General features: G+C 35.4%; 1 protein-coding gene across 1 annotated transcript; it reads right to left on the bottom strand.

The window, feature by feature from the left end:
* Positions 1-569: 569 nt before the first annotated feature.
* LOC574972 (probable ATP-dependent RNA helicase DHX58) lies at positions 570-14,602 on the bottom strand. The gene is made up of 15 exons (XM_030974817.1): positions 14,064-14,602; positions 11,870-12,010; positions 11,148-11,329; positions 10,543-10,729; positions 9,696-9,949; positions 8,467-8,703; positions 7,742-7,819; positions 6,649-6,808; positions 5,869-5,967; positions 5,314-5,480; positions 4,769-4,907; positions 3,449-3,676; positions 2,980-3,147; positions 2,482-2,648; positions 570-2,053 (listed from the first exon to the last, which is right to left on the bottom strand). The coding sequence occupies exons 1-15, from the start codon at positions 14,215-14,217 to the stop codon at positions 1,496-1,498; spliced, it is 2,919 nt and encodes a 972-aa protein (XP_030830677.1). The 5' UTR covers positions 14,218-14,602; the 3' UTR covers positions 570-1,495.
* Positions 14,603-23,623: the final 9,021 nt, after the last annotated feature.

The raw sequence follows: 23,623 nt of genomic DNA, 5'->3' as shown, positions 1-23,623 counted from the left end.
AAAAAGGTGTATCAATAAATTATATCATTATTCCTTTCAATGCTGGTAAGATTGAAAAGAGATTGCTATGGCAAAAATAATTGACGGACATGAACATCACAGATTAATCTATTAAGAGGTGCATGCAATGTCTCAAAATCAAAATCTGCATCATAAGGTAGTGCAACATTACTCCGTTCACATCATTAGAAATGCCTACTCAAGTTTCCACAACATTTTATGTAACATGATTGACAGCAAATAGATTTTATTGAGTTGGATCCATTGTTGCGTGTAAATCGTGAACAATTAATAATATTTTGGGTACTTAGTGTTAAGTAGATCTAGACTCGGTGACTTTCTACAAAGACGAAACGTTACCCATTCGTCCGTTTTACTGTACACGTAGAAGTAGAACCCATTGTGCAGATATTAGGGTAATATCAAGAGAATAATTGTTTGTATGTACCGTGCATGACCAATTCTCATGGATTTAATGGCTATGTTTTCTACTAAATCGGGAACGAATCATAACCAATATTTGTTTAATTCTAGACATATCTGATCAGGGCTGTTAATAAGCCCGGAAACATTGATATTTATTTTTGATGTTATGGCTAAACAGTTAATAATAATGCTAATAATATTCCTGGAATTCTACCTCAGTCACACCCATAAGACAGACACCATTTGAATATTAGCCAAACCGACACCAGACCGACAAGTTCCAGAACAAAAATATCTAATTGACAAAAATCGGTTTGTCTGGCATTTCTTGGAGTCAGTTTGATTTGGTCTGGCGATGTGACTAAAGGTATTTTCTTTCACATATCTGATGTCTCTTTACATAAATAAGTTTTAGATATTGAATAATATTGATATCAAACAATACAGGTAATTGAAATAAATTTCCTTTAGAACACTAAATGAGTTTTATTTCATTTGTGTTTATTATTATTTGTACATTGATATGACGGTGGATTATCCAAATTGTAATATTTGCTTTATAAATAGATATGTTCAAAGGTTCATAGATTCTAGATAATAACAGAGAAGATCTGTATGGTATCACTAGTTACTAACTGTGATGCGTCCATCCATTATGATGGTGTATGATGAATATATCACAACGCAGATATTGTGTATTGAAACTAATTTAATGTACATTTACAATTAAATGGTTTCATTAAATCACATCGTCTGTACTGTATATATTTGACACTATTGTGCCTAGCATGATTATCAGTTGCAAATCCGTGCGGTGTCACAATTATTGATTATCATTTTGGTTGCACCTGTCAGATATTTGTAAAAAAACAATTTCTTATTTATACCATTGTCATGCCAGTAAAACTTAATAACCTTTGTTTTCTTGAGAGGCTAAGAGTGGACACCTGCATGTGCAGTCCCTAAGTAAGATAGTTCTTGATGTTCAATGTCATAAACAAATTGTATATAATTGTCTACCATGCGAACTTCATATTGTGGCCTCTCTTTGAGTCACACTTCACATCATCTATTCTTCAATCTGCATGATGTTTGGATACTCGATGAGGCCGTCGTCTTCCTCGATTTCTCCCTTCTCCTGCTGACTCCCTTCTGGATTCTCAGCTTCAGAGAAGTTGTTCTGCTTCCCCAGATCATCCATGTCAATCGAACTTATCACGAAAGGGACTTCCTTCCAGGCTTTGGGAAACCACTTCTTACCCTTGTCATCCTTGAGTGTAAAGTTCTTGATAGCAATCAACGGAAGCTCCTGCTGTTGATATACCACCATGGTGCCCCATTTATGTTGGCAATTGCCACAATGGATCTTCTGCTGGTGCGTGAATCCGTCGATTATTGGCTGCTTCTTGAGATCAATGAGCTTCATCTTGTCAAGGAAGAGGTCACTGATGACGACGTGGTGCTGGTTTCTGATGGACCTGATATCATCTAGACAGCAGGATTCTTTGAAGCACTTAATGCAATGGAGGACTACGCCCGATTTCTCTACTTTGTTTGCTTTGGTGATTCGCGCACGATCTTTTTCCCGCTGTCGTTCTTTCTGATCGTTCTTCTGTTCCATCAGAATCTAAAGAAAGGGATTAAAATGCATAAAAGAGAAATATCAAATCACACATGTACTTTCGTTAAAGAATTAACCATTGCAAAAATTTTAATGTCGAGTCTTTCCTCATACATCGACCAAAAACAAATAAAAGCTACAATAAAATAAAACGTTTTGCTTGCTGACTTTTTACAATTTTCTTAATGTTCCTTGTACCCGATATATTTGCGGATTTATATGAATTATTTGGCAAAGAGGGAATATTTGGTAGTATTTCGTATTCTTGCATTCACTGTATTCAAACTATTAAGGCAGTGTACTTTTTAGTATGTGCCATACGTTTGAAAGTGTTCCTGTAGGCCAATAATGAATACATTTTTTGGAAATGGGATTATACACGAAACTGACAAATTTTTTCGCATTAATCTTGCAATGTTATTATTATGTCTTACCCGATCATCAAATGCTTTTTGATTGACTAGAGTGGAATCAGCAATGCTTTTAACAACCTTGTTCATCATCTTCACCCGTATGATGTTCTTGAGCTCACGGTCTTGAAGCTGGAGATCGGAATTCACGATGACGAAGATTTTCCCGTTAAATTTGGCCCGGCTACGACCTACAACACAAAATGAAGATGTGTAAAAGAACATGAATGGCTATATTCCATTGGCCAATCCAGAGTTTTATGGTGGGGGGGGGGGGGGGGGGGTAGTGAGCCCACTCTATTTTGGCCAACTCCAAGATCATGCAATACAGCAGTTTTGAGATGCCACCTCGATTTAAAAATAAGATATATTTATATATTTTGCCGGTTTTGCCCATTCCTAGAGCATGCTAGCGGACACCCATATCAAAATTGAGAGCTACGACTGTCAATGTCATTCTTCTTCTTCCTTTTGAGTACAGACCTCTGTATAGAGTATTATCGTATTATCAAGCCTATATACCTTTAGTTTGGACATGACCAATGTCGCTGGTCACGTAGTTGTATCTGAAGACCATGTTGCATTCCCTAATGTCCAGACCTTCTTCTGCGACCGATGTGGTAACTAAGATCCTGCACTTCTTATCCTTGAACAACTGTAGATTCCTATTTTGTTCTGTTGACGTCATACCTAGGATGCGTATTAAAGATAAAAATGTGTAAAATCTGCATAATTATTATTATTATTAGGTATTTAGCTAGGCTATTCATACTTAACTTTATCACAGCGCTTACAACAATATGCAAAGAACGATATAAAAACAAATCATAACATTGAACAAACAAATAATAGCGAACCAAGTAGGAAAAGGGTACGTTTTTTTCTAATGTTATATCTTTCCAATACTATGAACTTCGTACGGAATTGGGATTAATAATTATATCTTAAGAAGTTGTCCTAATATACAAGATAAATAGAATCACAACTCTACCTTGATTACCACTTCCTATCAACATGTCAGCTTTGATGCCATTCAGATCAGGGTCTTCATTGAGCCACTTCACCAGAGCCTTGGCAGACGCTCTGGTCTTTGTAAAGATGATGCTAAGGGACTCCTCATTCTCTGCATATGCCTTCTTCAGTTGCTTGCCAAGCTCATTCAAGACGGGGTTGATACTCATATGCAGATTAGCGATTCGGTTCAAAGTCTGAAGTTTATCTGGACATTCACGATTAAACAAATGCCTTAATAACTGACTAAGATGGACACCCTTACAAAAATGTACCATGGTAACTATGGTACTTTTGTCCAAATCACCATTCCCCATGGTAACCATGGTTATCATGGTACCAAAACAATGAAATACATTGTTTAATGACCCAATGTATTTCATTGTTTTGGTACCATGATAACCATGGTTACCATGGTGGATGGGAATTTGGACAAAAGTACCATGGTTACCATGGTACATTTTTGTAAGGGCAAATTACGGACTTATCGAGAATATGAAGTATTAACATCTGAGTGGAAAATATAAATATAGATATTATTAACCAGCAAATAATTAACAACACTATGACCCAATATTTCAGTTTAATGTAGATCGGTTTGGAATCCATTGACCTACTAGTGACATGGTTTTACTGCCAAGTACAATTTGATATTTGCTATTTAGATCTGTACATAGAAATGCTATTTGGTCAATCACAACATAACTTTTAAATTCAAGTTTCATAAGTCTAGTACAGAGGCTGAAAACAGTGAAATTGCATTAAATTCCTGATTTTTGCGGGATGTTTGTTAGCCGTTTGATCTCATTGTCCTCAGATTGTTATTAATATATTTTTCCCTGTATGAATATATGCATTTTATCTTTAAGGATACCGTACACATGGCAAGCTATAATAAGATCTAAAGTCTAAAATCTTAATTACCAGTACGTACCGGTACGAGGTTGAGTTTCGACAACAGAGTAGTAAGTTGTACTTAAGTGAGTAAATAGTCGGACAACACATACATTTCTTTCAAGTATAATGTAAGTAAGAGAGACACAGTACCAGTGAAACTCGCAATCCGCAATACAACTTTATTCTCATGTGTTAAGTTTTATGTACATGTATCTATTTGTGCAAGGCCCTAAGGATAACAATGTAAAAATCACTGGCTATGCCACCCTGTATTTAAACAAAAAATACATTAAATAAATAAAAAATGTAAATAAATTGACCCTGTGTATTTCAAGTAATTCAGTAAGTTCTAAAAATAGACTCTAAAATACAAACAATCCTAATCGATACATTGATCACCAACCTCTGAACATTTTCTTAAGGATCATATCAGCAGGGCCTGAAGGACTACTCCTCTCCTCTTCATTGATGTAGTCCTCCATGGAGGAGATGGCATCTGACGTACGTGCATCACGATTTATGAATAAACTGTTGTTGTATTCCTAAACAGAGAACAATTGCGATGGCTCCATAATAATGTTTTCTTGTAAATGTTACAATCGAGTGTAAAGCAAACTCATATGGCGAGGGACACACTAAAAATTTATTTTTTAAATGGCTTATCATTTTATATGCACGTTATCAGTTTGATACTGGATAAGTGCTTATAATAAGTTATGAATATCTGTGAATAGTGTATCCAACATGTTTGTAAAACTGCTACGATATCTACTTGTTATACTAATCAAATTGTTTAAGTGATATGTATTTATATGTAAAGATTATGTCTGTTTATATTAACATAAATGTCTGTATACATCACTTTGTATATTGCAATATTGTTGAAATACATTCTCCCATTTGCATGAAAAATAAATCAGACAAAAAAACATCTTCACGTTAGCTTACCCTCAGGTAGTTCACACATGCCATTAGTTCTCTCCTGTCGTCTTCATTTTCTATCGTTTCTTGAATCTTCTTCTTCAAATTGACCACACCCTGTTCATAGCTTTGCGCGCCACGACGAGATACCATTTTAGTGAATTCGTCATTCCCCTCCACGAGCGCTCTTCCGGCTGTGTAAAAATAAAAAGCACTCATATTGTATCTTGTGTACTCGTAATCAATTATCAACTGTAATTACCCTATTCGTTTAAGGGATTTAGCTACATCACTTTTTAACACTATTTTTGAGTATATTCCCCGTTACCTTTGTTAATTTTATAAACGTTTAAAACATTAAACTACAATTTATTTATTCACATTGTTAAAGCATCTAGATAAAGAATATACATTATTCATAATCAAATCACTTTCATCTTCACTTGAAAGATTTTTTTTGATGTATGTTACTGTTAGTACCTATAGTTGCTCCCTGAAAATTGGTTAAGTATTCTGTAAATTGTGATTGGGTGAAGAAAAAAAATGGCATCTGGTTTAAATCTAAGTGAGAGAGGGAGGTACCTTCTACGAGTTTGATTTTATCTTCGATGCGTTCCATGATGACACTGATCTCACGGAAGTAAGGATCTTCAAGAGGTCTTCCTTTCACTATTATCTGAGCTGTACGATAAAAAGAAACACAATGTATCAGTCTCTCTGTTCCTCTTAAAAAGAAATAAAATGTTTTGACTGTCAACTTGTAACACCTCTTTTGAGCAACTTTGTGTAGGCAACTGACTGGTCGACGATAAATGAAAACATTATACATTTATTATTGACAGAGTTTTTATAAAGTTATCAGTTCCTGTAAACTATTTTCACGAGGTAACATTGTACATAAATACATGTAAGTATGATTCCTCTAACATAATAAACTCTAACTTATTTACTCTCATTTTGCAGCATCTATAGGAAGAATATACATCATTAAACTGCATAAAATAACCACTTTTATCTTCACTTGAAAAGTTTTGTTTACATAATATATTAACTCTCGTATGTTATATATTAATATTTTATTATATCAACTCCCTAAAAGTCACACACACATATTTACTTATATAATTGCACAAAAGGAAAATTACTCAAGTAGAGTTCAGTGTCCTTATCATTTCATGAAAATATGCCTTTCCTTCTTTTTCCCTGATTCGAGTGATAAATATTTCTCGAATATCTTGACTTTTCACAGATTCGACAAAGTAAGTAAGAATTTCCTAATACATAGGATAGTTTGGGACCATGAGGGGTAAAGCGTTGAAACAGATGAGGATTTCTATAGGAAAAGTGATAACATCAACTTACTTTCCTTGGGTGAGTTACTCTTCGCTTTGAGCTTGTCAGCATAGATCTTAGGTCGTGAAATTATGCAGTCTAGGTTAGCACAGAGTTTTGTGATGTAGCATTCAGCCTGCACCATGTTCTTCGAATCCCCAACACCAGGTGATGCTGTCATTCCAAGTATCTTATTCATGTCAAATAGGAAAGAAGCGCGTTTCAAATATCAAGGATACATCTACATTATAAGTACTGTCACCTAAATACTAGGACTGATAGCAATGTTTAGAGTAGATGTGTATGATGTATACATCATGCATTTTATTCAAACACTAATTTACTATAAACAAACAAAAAATTACGAAATGTAGAAAAAACCTACTGGATAGTTCTTAACCTACTAAGGAAACTACCAAATACGGGGGAATGATTTTTCTTTAAGTCACCTATAAACTCTTAAGTTCGAGGAATATCTACATAATTTATTATTATGTTGCTAATTTTGTAAAGGCTCAAATTTCAACGCACGAATCATTCTCAGGAAAAATAGATAAAGTCTAGGGGCCTGTAATCACGTTTGTAGAGTAGTTCTTAATATACCACCACTATCAATGTGTACGTGATTAAGAATATGCCCCTGATATGTGTACCAAATTATGTACCATAAATGTATAAGAAATTATGCTTCCATAAGTAGACTGGCTTTCTTCAGAAAAATAGGATACATTTCATTTCATTTATTTCAACATGCAGTAACAACATGTACTTGCTTCGGCCAATGGCTGTTCTTCTTCAAATTCGTGCATAAATAAAACACATACATAGTTTATAAGAAAAAAAAACATGTACATATTAAAAATAATGACTATACATGCAAATAATGATATCATTATTTGTATTTAAAAAAATATATATATATATATGCATGAAATAAAATGGACGCAGATAGTTATATTTTTTTTATATTTTGTATTTATTAACATTTATTTCCTTCTCAACAGTACAATATGAAACACAATGTAACAATGATTTCAACAGAGTATACAGTAAGTAACGACTACATAAAGTACATTAGGGTTTTCATTTTACAACCCATATGAAAATCGTAGTTATTCATTACCTGTGGTCTTGGAAGTTTCGGAGTGTTCAGCTTTAGGTCCCTGTACATCGCCATCAGAACATTGTATGGATTAGATTTCTGTTGTTTGAAAAGACATAAAGAGAGACATGATTGAAGTACAAGTCGTTTATAAGCCCCTTCTGACTTGCGAATTAATTTGTATCAAAAAAGGAGTAGAAGTGTTTATTAATACCAATTGCAACAATTAAGCTTATGCAGTCTTCAACGTTTTGCAATCAACATCAAAACATAATGACAGATTTAAAGATATTAATCGTCCTGGCCATGTAAAAAAAAAAATACTTTACAAATGCCGTTAATGCGAGGCTATCATTATTAAAACGAGCGTAACACCAAACACATAATTTTGCTAATCAATTATAAAGACCTCAACTAAACAATGATGACAAAAAATAATGCTATAAAATATGTCAATTTTTCTTATGAACAATTCGTATCACATTGTTGAACAAACAATACTGGTTTAATCAAATGCACATGAATATTTCAAAGCTACATAGGTCGTTTAGATACGTCGATACCTTCCTCGATCTTAGTCTTATGGCAAGGCAAGAGGTGTAGACGTCCGAACTGTGCAGGTAAAAACATTTGGCATATGTCATAGAACTAGATCCTATTGACCACCCTGATGAATTTAATTAAAACAAGTGGGGGTCCATATTCGAATGAATTGGCAAATGCAACAACCAAGTAGATTACATTACCTGGCAGTGATGACATTCGTCTAGGACAAGGAGTGCGATGTCGGAGAGTTCAAGCTTAATGTTCTCATCTTTGAGGGCATTGACAAGCACCTGTGCCGTCAAGACGGTGATGTCGTTGGCATCGATGACAATGTCCAATGGCACATGGTTCAACTCTTCACCGCTAGCTCCAGCGACCTCACACATTCCCCTCAAGTATTTCAGACACCTGTCCTTCTGTTGTTTCACTAGGGGAACCTGTAGTAGAACGATGGATCTTTATATGATGATGGTTTGTTTTTCAGTGATTGCCATGAAAGCACGACATGTTCGTAATTGGTAAACGACCAAGGGAACGAAGCGACGGCTTAAATTTCTCTCCGAGAGACATTGTAATGAAGATTCATGCCTTACTAAAAGGCACTAAAACATTGTCTTAACTTCCAACCAAGACTGATCGAGTTTCGCATATCTCTACGTTCTAGCCTTTTATTTGTTATTACAAGAGAATGGAGCAAAGGACCTTTTCATCAATGTTAGTAGTTTGGACAAAGTTCGGAATATAAAGGATATTTTTCCACGTTATTTAGATGTTTTTCAGGAAAGGATCAAGGGGGCAATTTCCGCAATGTCCAGTGGGTTCTTGTAGAGAGAGGAGTTTGTAAGAGTACTAGTATTTTGTTCGCTACAAATACCCTTCTCTATCATAGATGACTGGTGGTCCATATCGGTTTTACGCTAAGAACTTTCTTCGGGTTTTCAAAAAAGGGATGAAACATTTAAATAGTTTTAAGATGTTCACTGCATTTTATAATTATCCTTTTCAGGGGCTCTTTAAAGATACACCCTCTGTTTTTATATACACAAGTATGAAGGATTTCTCAATTTTGTAAAGGGGTCTTTACATATGACAATAATTAAGGATATTTCTTGATTTACTAGAGATCCTTGCCAAAAAAAAAGGAATTAAGATCGTTCTTGCGCACCTCTACAATTGGTTCGTACACAAAAGAGGAGTTTTTTTTAATCTCTGTGCATGTACCTCATTCCGGTCCCAGTCAAATAAAGACTTGCGATATATCAAAATCAATCGCAAGTCCTCTAATCAATCGCAAATGTGCAGTCTCCTATCTCTTATGTACATAGTTGCGATTGATAACAATTGCAAATAAGTTACGATTAATATAAACTCTTTATAAGATGGGGCCCTGGGGTCCTTACAAGATTGAAATGTGAATCAATGATCTTACCTTGTTCACTACGAACACACTCTTCTGCTTTCGATGATTAGTGGCTCCTACAGGGTTGCGGGCCAGGAACCGGCGACTTATAAGAGCGATGGCGACTTCTGTCTTTCCTGTCCCTGTTGGCAAGACCACCATAGCGTTCTGTCCCTTCAATGCTGGAGTTAGGACCTCCTCTTGGTAATCCCGTAGTTCTAATTCCTCTGCCTTATCGCTTGATGGACACACGTTGCCGACCATTGGAATGTCCTCGCCGTTACCTTTATAATAATTACCATGAATACCAGAAGCAAGACGTAATTCCACTTTACTAGTGAGGTTGCTCTGTCGATAGGCGTATTTAAAACGTTACTCTTAATGGTTTTCCCAATCTTGTTTCTTTTAATCTGCATTCACACAGCTACCTAGCAATTATCAATTCCCTATGTTTACCGGTGATTACCCCCCCCCCCCCCCCCCCTCAAACACTCGCATACGCACAGGCTGAAACTCACACACACATTTGTTTTTTAATGGCTACCTTCGCCAGCCGGACATTTACTCTGTGTTAAATGACAGGAGAAAACCGTCCTTCTGATTCTCATGAATAAGTGTCTAGTGATTCACTATTTCAAAGATGATAGTCAATCAGATGGAGTGAAACGTAACATTATATAAGTGTTTCGCAAACAACACGAACTTTGATTTCATGTTTATTTGTCCAATGTACGTTTGATATGGTATTTTGTTTTGCTAGAATAACAAAGGCTCAAATGTTGAATACATTCTGTAATGACACAATAAATAATATACATGATATAATGGATGGATGACTAATTGTAAAACAAAAAATTAAATCCAATCTCATTCTCACCATCGTCAACTTCGTCATCTGCACCGATTCCCAGAGCGAAATTTTTCATTTCCTCCATCTCCTTGGCGAGTTTGGGTGAGCCATTCCTGTCTAGGGCCTTGATGAACTCTCCAAAGCAGTCCTCTGACTTACGATCCAGTCTTAGGAGAAGTTCTGAGGCACCGGCACAATTTCCCTCACGTTCAACCTGCTCATAACGTTATTATATTTCAGATTACGTTTTCTTGACAACATTACGTGCATGAAGTCAAATCTGGTTGGAAATATTTATGACAGCAAGAGATAGCGAATCAAATCATGAATTCCATGTTTAAGATTTGTAATCCATTTAATATCTTTAATTCCAGTTGTATTTTCCTTGAACGACCAGGTTGATTCCCATTGAATTCATTTTAAATCACTATTATTAAAAAGGCCTACCCCTTTAGTGAATTTGAGAAAATCACTTTTAAAAATACTAAAAATAAACATTGTAAAACAATAGAGTTAAGAGTGGGATAGTAACGTATTGGAGGGTCAAAAGACATATAACGATGGGAATTAAAACAGCTTAGTATTTAGACAGGGAAAGATAGAATAAGCAAATATAAACCATTTTCCCGTACCGTTTTTCGTATTTTCTCGACGTCTCGTTTAGTAAGATGTTCTTCTAATGAGGTAAGAAGGCTTAGAGGCTCAATATCCTCCAATCGATGAGCGTAGAGCCAAAGAAAGGAGCGATAATGTTCCCTTTTCTTGGTGTTGAATTCAGACGTTCCTTCCAGATGTTCAGCTATTGCGTCGTTCTCTGTAAGACGGGAGACAAACGAAAGAGAAGAACATAAAGAACTTGAATCACCAGGGGCAGAAATGCAGCGCGACCAGCCCACTATATTTCAAGAGTATGCGTTTCTTTCTTCCTTTCTCCCTTTGTCACTCTCTCTCTCTCTCTTTGAAACAAATATTTAAATATCAACCAGCCATATACAAATATATCCCTATGCCAGTTCGCCTCAATTTACCAGTTATGTATTTATATGACATCAAGAATAAAGGCAATGATCTAGGATAAATAGGAAAAGAAAAACAAAAGAAGAAAGAGGGGAAGAAGAAAAAGTAGAGGAAAAACATTCGGGTGTTCATTTTTATGGGGGCTGTGGGGATGGGAATAACGGAGATTCGAGGCCCGGTGGCCCATTGGCGTCACCGGCGTAAAACGTTTCCATATTAGCAGTTCAAAATATATCTCGATTTTGGCAAGCTTTATTAATCTCTCTCTATCTCTCTCTATCTCCCTTTCTTTCTCTCTCTCAATATCCATCTCGTCTGATCTTTGATTGTTTCTTACCTGAAGTAAACAAAGCGTCGATCACAGCACGATAGAGACCCCTTTTGTCTTCCTTAAAGTCCAGTGCCTCCATGAAACGTTCTGTTATTATTTTTCGTCTTTCGCCTGTTTGAACCAACTCTAGCACTTCGTTGAATCTTGCTAAGAATAACAAAAGAATAAGAAAATGAAAATTTCACAGTAGTATAAACTTGTTCAGCAAAATCAATACGGAATATGAAGGTATAAAAAGAAACTACTCGAAAAGAAAGTAGAAAAATCAGAGAAGCAGCTTGGTGAAATTTGAACAAAATCGGACAAAAAGTAAGAAAGTCATGAATTTTAAAGGTTTTTAAAGGTTATATGTTCAGGCGTATGGGAACTTAGTAGATGGCCAGTAAATAATGGTGACTGTATTTTGCATTACCTTTAGATGAGATACCTTTCGGGAATTTTGTCCTACTTTCATTAAATACATGCATAACACGACGATATGCCCCCACCCCCCTATCCAGCATCCAGGATACGATACACAATGATGTCAAATATATATATTGATGTCTATAAAACTACAACCTATACATCTACATTATGTAGGCCCTATTGTAATTTGTGAGAAACTGCATGAGCCTGCTGTTTGTTTAACACCATTTTCAACATCTGTCATAAATGCAAGGCTGACCTATGCCATCAACAAAGAAAGTATGACGCAAAAAGAGAATCGGGGTAAAACTAGGTCACCGACCGAAAGCCTGACGTGAAGTGAATAGGGGTGTGCGGAGTTGCGCGAGTTACTACAGAATTAATGTACAGAACTGAAATACATTTTCTACTGATGGGAAGTTATGATTATGTACTTTGTAATTATTGAACTGGCTGAGGCTAAGTATGGAACTATATATCAATAGCTTTGTAGCAACAAGGAGTTTTAAGAGCTGGAGACCCAACTGCCAACAAATTATTCCAAGCAGCTGCCGTTTTCGATGGTTGCACGATAGAATCTACTGGTGTGCTGTTACCTTTGATGTCCGAGGTTCGAAGCCGCCAATATCATTTTAAAGCTTGAGTAGGCTCTAGTGATTTTTTTAAACAAATAAATATCCTTAATATTTCACTTTTTATTTGAAATAACAAGGGGGAAAATCGAACAGATTATAAAATATGAATACAAAAACCTAATTGTGTCAAAAGATTTGCTTAGATTGTATGATAGCAGCTGTAATTTGTGAAAAATAACATGTTACAGTCCTAAAACCTGCAATTCGACACTTTTCCGATTACTTCCGGCTCACGAAAATTAAAAATGGAATTTGTTCATGAACAGTTCTTTATGATGTTATATGTCTGATTGGTGCCCAGCACACATGCCAAGTCGAGTAATTTTGATTAATATTTCAGGAAATTTTGCTCCATTTCCTTTCGCTTGCCTCCTGTAAAGGTAAGCACTGTGTACTGTTCGTATTATCAGACGCGTGGTAGCGAAAATTAATTATCATTACAAAAGCATATTTCCCTTTGAAAGTGACCCGTCAGTTTGCAGCTAGGCAGGAATCTTTTGTCTACGTATCTGCAAGGAACATCCAGCACATGCCTGACATATTTTCTTCTGGCGGCATCGAAGATGGTACAAAGAGAATGAGCTAGATAGGACTCTTATCTCTTAAAAATTCTTGGTAGCAATGATCGCTCAATGAACAATCTGACAATAGGTATTCATGAATGATTGATTTTTCATTTTAAAAAAATAGGGTATGCCTATATCTCGCAATGTTATCATTTTAGAGATCAATATTTTCATAACCACATGTTGATGCATGCGATGTGACGACTAATCTCACAATAGACGTACTTTTATGCACAGGAGCAGAACATTATTAGGCAAATTCTTTGGGAGTTGAATACTTGAATTCATGCCTAAAAAGTCACTCCAAAGTTGTGGAAGATTTTTTTTTTTTAGAGTGGATCCCACCGTTTTTGGCTTTGAAGTCAACTCCCCCCCCCCCAAAAAAAAAGAGAAGTGATTCCCAATATGACTCCCAAATAAGTGGTTTTCCACTGCTGTATAATTATGTACTGACTATGCTGAAAGTTCTCCGACTGATCATACACCGCACTTTTGATGGCTTCTTTAACATGTTAATTCAAACGTATTTCAGAAAATATGCCAAAATGCTTAATAATTGGTTAATGTAAAAGATATAAAACATAATCTTACCATCATCCCTGCCAAACTGTATCTTGAGAGCTTCTACAATATCCTTGACATCCAGGACCTCTATGAGAAGAGGTCGATAGACCTCTGTAATGACCTTAAACTTATTCTCCTCCGCCTCCTCCCACGCTGGGGCATCCACCGAGGCCGCGGCCATCACTTCTTGATCCTAAAGTCTCAACTTCCTACCAAAAGCAGCAAAAATATATCACGACAGACTTCTGCTTGCTATAGCGTTCTAGTTGCAATGCAGTGTACCGAGTTGTATCTCTTTGCTCTGAACGGGAAAACCGAGAACGTGACATGTAAGTTTAGTCTGTCTGCTGGTTAACAGCTCAAATATACCAGTGCTCCTTTTCCTGTCTAGTTTCTAACTGTCTGTCCAACAACGAGTACTCCACACATAGATAAGAACGGCTAGATAAGATAAGTCCTGCTAACATGCAAGTAATACATTGGCTTCAGTTCAGTTCAGAACGCAATAAGATGCTCTATAAACTCTTGTTTGTGATTAGACAATATCCATGATCCACCCGAATACAAACCAATAGGCAAGCGTGATACATGTGTGAAGAAACTTCATGGAGGGGAGTGTCGAGGTTTTGTAATTCAGTACGTGGGAATCCCCACACTGTGGTGGTATAGGCTATATTTTTCTGACTCTGTTAAGAGATCAAGATCATGTTGATGGACATTTAAGCAGCGATGTTGTTTAAATCATTACACATTATTTTTGTTATAAAGACAATTGATTTTGTGCACAAATTTGGCTGACATAAAATCTCAGACATCCTATTTAATAGACAAACAACGATTCCGGTTAGAATTGAGTATGAAAATAAAGACTACGAGATGTTTTGCAGTTGACGGCTGGGGAATCCCAGGTTTCTAAACACGGGAATTTCCAATGGCGGGGAATTTGTGTGTTGACATTCAGCCAGCTTCCCCCAGAGCATGCCCAGGTTGCAGATTCATAACAGGTGAACAGATTATACACTGCCTGTGTGTATTCGACAATAATTGTAGCAGACATATCGTGAGGCGCGTTGCTCAATCTCCGACTCGAGCTTGTACTAAAAATCGACGATATAATACTACACATTATTTAGACTATTAAAGATTAAGATTATTTCAGCTTTCCTTCTTGAACTAATTTGATCATTATCACCCTAGAATTTTCCTCTAAAAAGTGACACTTCAGAAATATGACGGTATATGCAATAAAGTATGAGAACATAAATAGCATAATATGCGCTAGTTGGATCAGTATTATCTTGACCCCCCCCCCCCCCCCCCATTATACTTCTGCTTTCTCATATCGTTTTTTCCATAGAGTCCTCCTGGCTCAAAGCAGACGATATTTGAATATATATATTGGTTATTATGTCCGTGCTCTGTAATTCTTCGTGTATTACAGTAGTAATGAAATTTAGTGTGTGTGTGGTTTTTTATACCTCAAAACCATGGTAGAATTGTATGACTTATGCTTTCATATTATGAATGGCAATCTTCTTGAAATTTATTTTCCGTGCTCAGTTAAATCTATTATAGAATTTTACAAAAATAAACTAAAAGAAGAATGATGACAAAATGATGACTAGTACATGAAACAGATCAAAGGACATTGATCTAATTTAAGATAATCTGGAGTTATATTCAAGTAATCACAACTATGTCGAAATAGAAGCTATATTAAAACTGTCAAGTCGATTTGTTGCAAGAAAATAACCTTAGGGTAGTAGCAAGATACATAGGAGCGGTGTGGGTGCGACGATGTGATTTCGCAATACCATGCGCACGAAGGGGATTCCCCGAACTGACTCAGCATCAGTCGAAAAAATCTTGGCATCAGTCATCAGCAATAGTCTTATACATGTATTAGCATGTGCGTGTCGAACCATTGTTTGTACGCACTTATCATGTTATAGGCATATACGTAGGCCTATGTCCGTATAATGTATAAAGTAGGGTCATAACCATTATCCAGCCACTATTATATAGCTGACCCTGCCACTGCTTAAAACTAAAAGCAACGTTTTTTTTTTTTAATTTTTTTTTTTTTTACTAAAATCGACCGATTTGCTTTCCCCGGCCGTTTGGAAATTGTATGTCAGAACTGCATATTACGAGATTTTTTATGGTCGATCCTACCATTGTTTGGCCGTAGGCCTATTTGAAATTCTTCGAGAGCACCGATAAATTTGGTATTTTGTTTTCTCAATATCCTTAGCGTTTTAGAGCCCAGTTTGTACAAAAATTCTTATTTCAACACTAGGTTTCACAATGGTAATGAGAATTTTAAATTTCATAATCAAATCCTGTTGAAATATAACCAACACTTTGTATTACCTTTAAGCTTGACTCAAGAGTCACATCAGTGTTAGATTAGAATCTGTGATTGCCACGTCATTCGAACAGAAGAGCGAGCAATACTCGATTCAAATGTAATTTAAATTGAATTTTGTCTTCATATTTAAGTGATAAATGTAACCATAATGACAGGAATAGCATTATTTGTGTTTGCTGAATTGTATCCTCTAGTCTGAATCGCTTTAGATTTCATTCACAGTATGTTAATTATCCTTTCAAACTCCCGTTAAAACTGTAATTTTGAATTTAGGAGAACAGCACAGAACTTATTACATACTCGTAAAAAGCGGTGATCTGTCCTTTGTATCCTCTTCCAGCAGTGATACCAGAGGCACATGCCTCACTACCGTATGTACGCGTACGCAGGGGGGGGGGGGTCGAACGAACCCCCCTCAAATTTGTGTATGTGTGTGTTTTGGAGGAAACCCCCCTCAATTTTTTGTTTAATACAAAAAATTGTGCTAAAGGGTGACCAAAACAAGGTGACCTTACCCCCCTCCCCCTCCCCCACTCCCCCACCCCCGCTATCCAGCGTACGCCCCTGTGTACAAATATCACATTGTTTTTAAAAAGTGCGAAGGTGATAAGTACCCCGTTCACTTGGTATTGAAAAAATATATATCATTTATCATCTCAAGTACATTAAACATAAAATGTATTTTATATCAGAGGATTAATGATTAACTGACAACATCCTATTATGTGGAGTAATCGTTTAAATTTGCACTAAAACAAGCTAACACAAGCTTCAGTTCTTCTTTGAAAAAATATAGATGTGGTAAATGGTGGCATAGCTATTTTCAACCAACCAATGGATGGATTTCAAAATAGCTTTTTTTTATAGAATGGGGATTACACACTTGAGCTTTCTCATGAAAATGCCATAATTATGTTAACATGTTGCACAACAATAATCATTGTTAACTACGATTTAGCTACCCCTTGAGAACGACAGCCCTGGGGAATTAACATTTCCAATATTTTCTTATTTATTCCTTTGTTTTGTCGGCCTCGTGTGCTACGGTAAGAAGGAGGAGCCAGGGGAGGAGGAGAAGGACGAGGAGGAGAAGGAGGATTTTTGTTAATGGAAAGAGATCAGCTTGAAAAGAAAAAGTAAAAACAGGATATAAAAAAGGCTCTTCAAATTATTCTGTTTATCAATTTGATGTCAGAATCGAAATTAGGCCAAGTACAATTGAATTCTAGTTGGAGGAGGGGGTTCCATGTTATTTAATATTTGCTACTTAGTTCAGGGGTTTGTTTCAAAAAGCTGTTCGTAAAGTTACGCATGACTTAACGAACGACTTATATATGAAGTACCATATAGGATGCCTACAGTTTTTAGTTGATGAAACACCCCCCCCCCCCCCCCAGATGTTTTAACAAAGTGTGACTATATTTCCAATAACCTCAATTAAATTATGGCAACAAATGGTTTTTTTTAATAAGAATGTTAATCTACATCTGCACAGTTCAACTTTAGTTGATGCAGTTACTAATGATTGGCATTCCCATATAAATGATTGTTATTGGGTCAATTTCAACAGAAAATGTTTAAATTCAAATTTCATAAGTCTAGTACAGCGGCTGAAAACATAATGAAATTGCATTACATTCCTGATTTTTGAGCGGATGTTTGTTAACCCTTTTGTCTAATTGCCCTCATATTGTTATAAATATTTTTTTCCCTGTATGAAATTAAGCTTTTCAAGGATACCGTACACATGGTACGCTAAAACCTATGCTTCGTATTCCCTTATCTTTTTCTCTTCTCCGCTTCATAATTGCATCTGTCATATCTATGATCCCGTTTTTATTTACCTTTTTAAATTCCGGCCCCTGCGTTGTACAAGTTTTTACCCCTATCTCTCTCTGTCTCTCTCTCTCTCTCTCAATCCCAAATACTTCCCTTTATGCACTTCAAATTTTCATTTTTTTACAACCTCATACACATTGATAGACGTATTTCAATAACACATCATTTTTATTAATATGCAAAAATATAATCAACATAAAATCGTATAAGAAACCATTACATCAACATCATGAACGCAAAGACTTATTAGAAAGAAGAAACTGCGCAACTAATAGAGCAAACTTGGTACAAATAGTAAGTTACATATGATATCAAATGAAGCATTTATATTTGACATTCATCATTAAATTGTGCAGAGCTTTGCATGGCAATACCATAGTTACATCGAATTCAAGGGAATTTACGAGGAGAATTAAATCAGGGAATCATTGACGACTCATGAACTGAAATGTAATTCAAACAGTTGAATATGATACGGAGCGTGTAACCTACGATGAATATATTATTGTTATTATTATTATTACGGTGAATGTAGGATGTACTCTGCATTGAACACACTGGCACTTAAAAAGTTTGCATGCAGACGTCTACAAAATTACAAATACCATTTCTAGAGTGTTTACAGTTTGACTATAAGTAATGAAGTGTAGGCCCTGATCAATGACCTATAATGAAATGGAATGTTTTACACTGTTGTAAAAGAGGCTCTGAAATCAAAATATTTATGCTTATGAATGTAATAAACTCCCATTACAGAAGCTTACTCATATTTTGTGTCATTTTCTATAGCAAAAGTGTTGCATATGATACGCATCATGTGCACTTATCAGATAATAAGCATATGAAAGGCTTTAAGATAACAAATGATATTAAAGAAACAATGTGTAAGATATCCATTTTCAACTTGTTATCACAAATCAAATATGTACCTCCGAAATTTGTGGCTGTCAGGTCAAAACGCTGACGAAGTATGTAGATGACAGCTACAATTCGTGCAGTGCTCTGGATAAAATGCGTTATATATGTAGTTGGATATGATATATTGGAAACAATACAAGCAAATGTGCAGATTTATGCACAGAAATCTAATCTCAGTATAATATTACATAATATATATATGCATTGGACATTCACCATTACAATGTTCAGAGTTATGAACAAATATCCAAGCTCAGTATGACATTATATGAAACAAGTATGCATTGGACATTTACCATTATAAAGTACAGACTTGTGCACAAAACTCTATTCTCAGTATGATATCATATGAAATATATATACATTGGACATTCACCGTCAGGATTTGCTAGTTATGCACAAAAATCCAATTTAAGTATGATATCATATGTTATATTCTGCATCAAAAATTTGTCGGCTTCTGATTGGTTGAGAGCTCGTCACATGACCAAAAATATTTGAGCTATTTTTAGAAAGTACTATATGAGAGTACTATTTTGGTTTACTATTTGGGAGTTGGAAAAAAAAAAAAAAAAAAAAATTTAATTAAATCAATTTTTTTTCTTCAAATCTTGATTTAATGAAAACAAAATATTTTAAATCTTTTTAGATAAAAATTGACATTTTTTTTGTTCTAAATTTTTTTTTCCCAAAAATGTTTTTTTTTTTTTTTTTTTTAAATTAATTTTTGATGCAGGATATAAAACAAATATACCATGCCTTCTATTCGAGGTACTGGTTAAACTATGGGCCTCGGTGACTCCAAAAGTACCATTTGCTTCGGGGCTGCGCCCCTCAGCAAATAGTACTATTGGAGTCACCTCTTGCGCATAGTTTTAACCAGAACCTCTCAAGGCAGTGTATATTTGTATAATATACAGTGCGTCCCAGAAAAAATGAAACCCAGAATTATCGATGTTTTATCGTAACTTAATCACAATTATAATTGATATAATTAAGACACATATTTGGAAAGCTTAGATCATCTTCTTTCACTTGATGTAACTCATATAATGCATATTTCACGCACGAGTGATTAAATTAAATTTGAAGAGAGGAAACCAAAAAGTCATTTGGCGGACGGTATCTGAATTTCAAAGAGAAAAATCACATTCTAGTAATTTGAGTTTCTGCCCTTTCATATGACACCTGAGGTCAGGAAAAATGAGCTAAGAATATAAACAAAGTTCTGTTTGTTTAAAGTGGTACTTGCATTTCCATAATTTCATTAAACGAATTCGTATTCACTAGCTGCCTGCCGTAGCAACAAATGGAATTAACAAAAGACTTAACTCCGTTTCGTTGACAATCATCCGTAGACGAAAGACTTCATGCATGGCTGATTGTCCAATGGGTTTACTTTCACTTCACGGACAGCCTTTGAAGTACTTTGATATCCTTTTCCAATTTCTTAAATATAGTAAAATAGTATGCTATCTCTGTGAACCATTTAGGTAAAAAGCTATCGGCGAGGATTTCCTTATATTTGATTTGATTTATTTACCAACAGCAATACATTTCATGCATTTCATACAATAATTTACATATACATGAAGAGAAACTATTGGTTGGGAAAAGGGGCCAGATAATAGCACATGTGCTAGTCGAGCCTAACCCCTTAAACAGCTAAACAAAGTATTTTGGTACAAATCAGTTTAGAGAACGTAACAAAACAAAAAATAATGAATTTACTTTTACAATCGATACTTTAAAAAAAACAAGAATCAGTACTCAACAATGTCTTACAATATACAAACATACGGACATCCTTTGAAGTACTTTGATATCCTTTTCCAATTTCTTAAATATAGTAAAATAGTAAACTTTCTCTGTGAACCATTTAGGTAAAAAGCTATCGGCGAGGATTTCCCTATATTTGATTTGATTTATTTACCAACAGCAATACTCAACAATGTCTTACAATATACAAACTAATAATGTAAAATATGAATTATGAATTGTGTACACTTGATATTTCATTCATGACTTGTTCAACAAATGACTTGTAACAGAATTCCGAAATCTATTTCTAGACCTTGTCATTAATCTGACATCAACAGGTAATCTATTCCAAAATTCACTGCCCACAAAAGACAATGAAAATTGACCTTGTGTCGTTCTTAATTTTGGAAGACGTAATTGTCCACCTTCTTTTTGTCTTGTGGAACAGCTATGTTCTATAATTTCACATTACTCTATCAAAATATGAGGCAAATTGCCATTGACTAGATCAAACATGAAAGTAGAAATGGATATATCATGTAAATTATACACATTTAGGATTCGCAATCTTTTAAATAATGGATCTGAAGGAGTTCTCCATTCACTAAATGTTATGGCACGAACTGCCATTTTCTGTGAATATAATATACTTCTTAGGCTAGTCTTATAAGTGCTTCCCCACATATCTATTCCGTAAGAAATGTGTGGTTGTATAAATGCTTTATATAATTATATCACAGTACGGCTAGGAACAAAATGTTGCAATCTAAATAGCACTCCAACTTTCTTTCTAATACACTGATTTACAAAACGAATATGACTATTCCAAGACAAATGTCTATCAATGTGAACTTCAGCAAAAGTGGCAACATCAACCTCTTTAATTTCCTCGCCAGCGATTTTTATTTTACAATTTATACCTATTTTTTTCCTCCTACTACATATTAACATGAAATTAGTTTTCATTGAATTAATTGTAAGTTTGTTAGCAGTGCACCACTTATGTATCTTCTGTATGTTGTTATTCACTTCATTTACATCAATTTCACACTGGTCAGCAGAAAAAGTATATCAGATCTACTTCAGATATTGCATATATAGACCACCTAATTCAGCATCATAACAAATCCCCTTCAGCTCAGTGAAGCTTCCGCCCGTCTTGTTTTTCCATTTAGAAAGACACTCCCTTATCGCTGCCTTAGAGTCCCTACCGTGCTGGTTCAGAATACATGATGCCTCATTGTACCCGATACCGAGTCTGTCGGACAGGTGATAATAGGGACTTTTAGATTGCGTGGACTGATACATGTGACGTCCATTCAAGGCAATGCATTAAAAGGACGTCGATCGTAGCATAGACCTATTGGCCCGAATTCACAAAGGAGGTTTCTCGACAAACCTTGGTTTTCGTACGTCATATGACGCGTTTTACGCGTTTTTTACAAACCTGGTTTGTAAAGAACAAAAGGAGGTTTGGCGAAACAAAAGGAGGTTTGAGCTCAAACCTTGCTTTGTGAATTCGGGCCATATAGTCTTCGTGCGAATCTAAAAGTCCCTAGTATTTATCGTGAGGGACCTGGGGTGCAAGAGTATTCAGTTTCCCATCTGATACCGTGTCACTATAAGGATTTAAACGATAAGGATATATTATGTGAAGAATGTCTAAACTCAATATGAATTTTCGCCTAGTAATATTGTCACAATTTCCATGCGTAGATCTTCACTAATTTAGGTAAAAGTATTCTGATAATTTCACTTGTTAAGCTAGATCTAGGAGCGTGAGTTGTCATTGAAGACTTCGTAAATTTATATTTAATTTTTATTAACGTTTTGGGCCGATATCCCTCTGTAAGCTCCCAAGGCCTTTGGAAAATTCATTCTCCATGTATTTAGCATACTATTTTTTCACGAGGAAACATATCAATCTAAAATGCTTCATGTAAATGTGTCAGATATAACACTGCCAGAGGTAAAATTGTCAGAGGTAAGAATGTTAGAGGTAAGAATGTTAGAGGTAAGAATGTTAGAGGTAAGAATGTTAGAGGTAAGAATGTTAGAGGTAAGAATGTTATAGGTAAGAAAGAACTCTATACAATCAATTTACATGATTACATTTTGCTTTTATCTTTCCTTTTCCTCGAACATGTATAGATCAGCTAATTCAGCTTCATGAACGCCAAACAATAGTTATGCGCCTATACATCATGTGTAGTTTTATAATATATTGCGGTGGCCGGGGAGCGACCTTTTTTTCCTCCTACATACTATAATTTGTTCCGGTCTTCTGATTGGCTGATATGTTTTACGTCATTAGCTGCTTGGAAAGACTTTGATTATTCACTACTTTTCCTCACTATTTATAACAGACCACCTAATTCGTTTCAATCACGAATTAAATTTCTCGTTATTATTTTTATATTGCCATGACGGTGGATTATCTAATTGAATTATTTGCTCTCTATATATGTATATCTATACATATTATGTTAAAAGGTCCCTACCTTCTAGATTATAAGGTATCAGAGAATATCTGTATGATCTTACTAGTTACTGTGTCCATGTATGATGGATATATCACAAATAATTATATATGATATCAGGTATCGTGTATTGAAACTGATATAATGTACATTTACAATTAAACAGTTTCATTCAAATCACAGCGTCTCCCCTATATATATATATTCAGGCACGTAGC

The sequence above is a fragment of the Strongylocentrotus purpuratus genome, unplaced genomic scaffold (assembly GCF_000002235.5).
Source record: "Strongylocentrotus purpuratus isolate Spur 01 unplaced genomic scaffold, Spur_5.0 spur5_scaffold_7, whole genome shotgun sequence".
Taxonomy (NCBI): Eukaryota; Metazoa; Echinodermata; class Echinoidea; order Camarodonta; family Strongylocentrotidae; genus Strongylocentrotus; species Strongylocentrotus purpuratus.
Note: the sequence above shows the minus strand (reverse complement) of the source record. Positions and strands in the feature narration are given on the sequence as shown.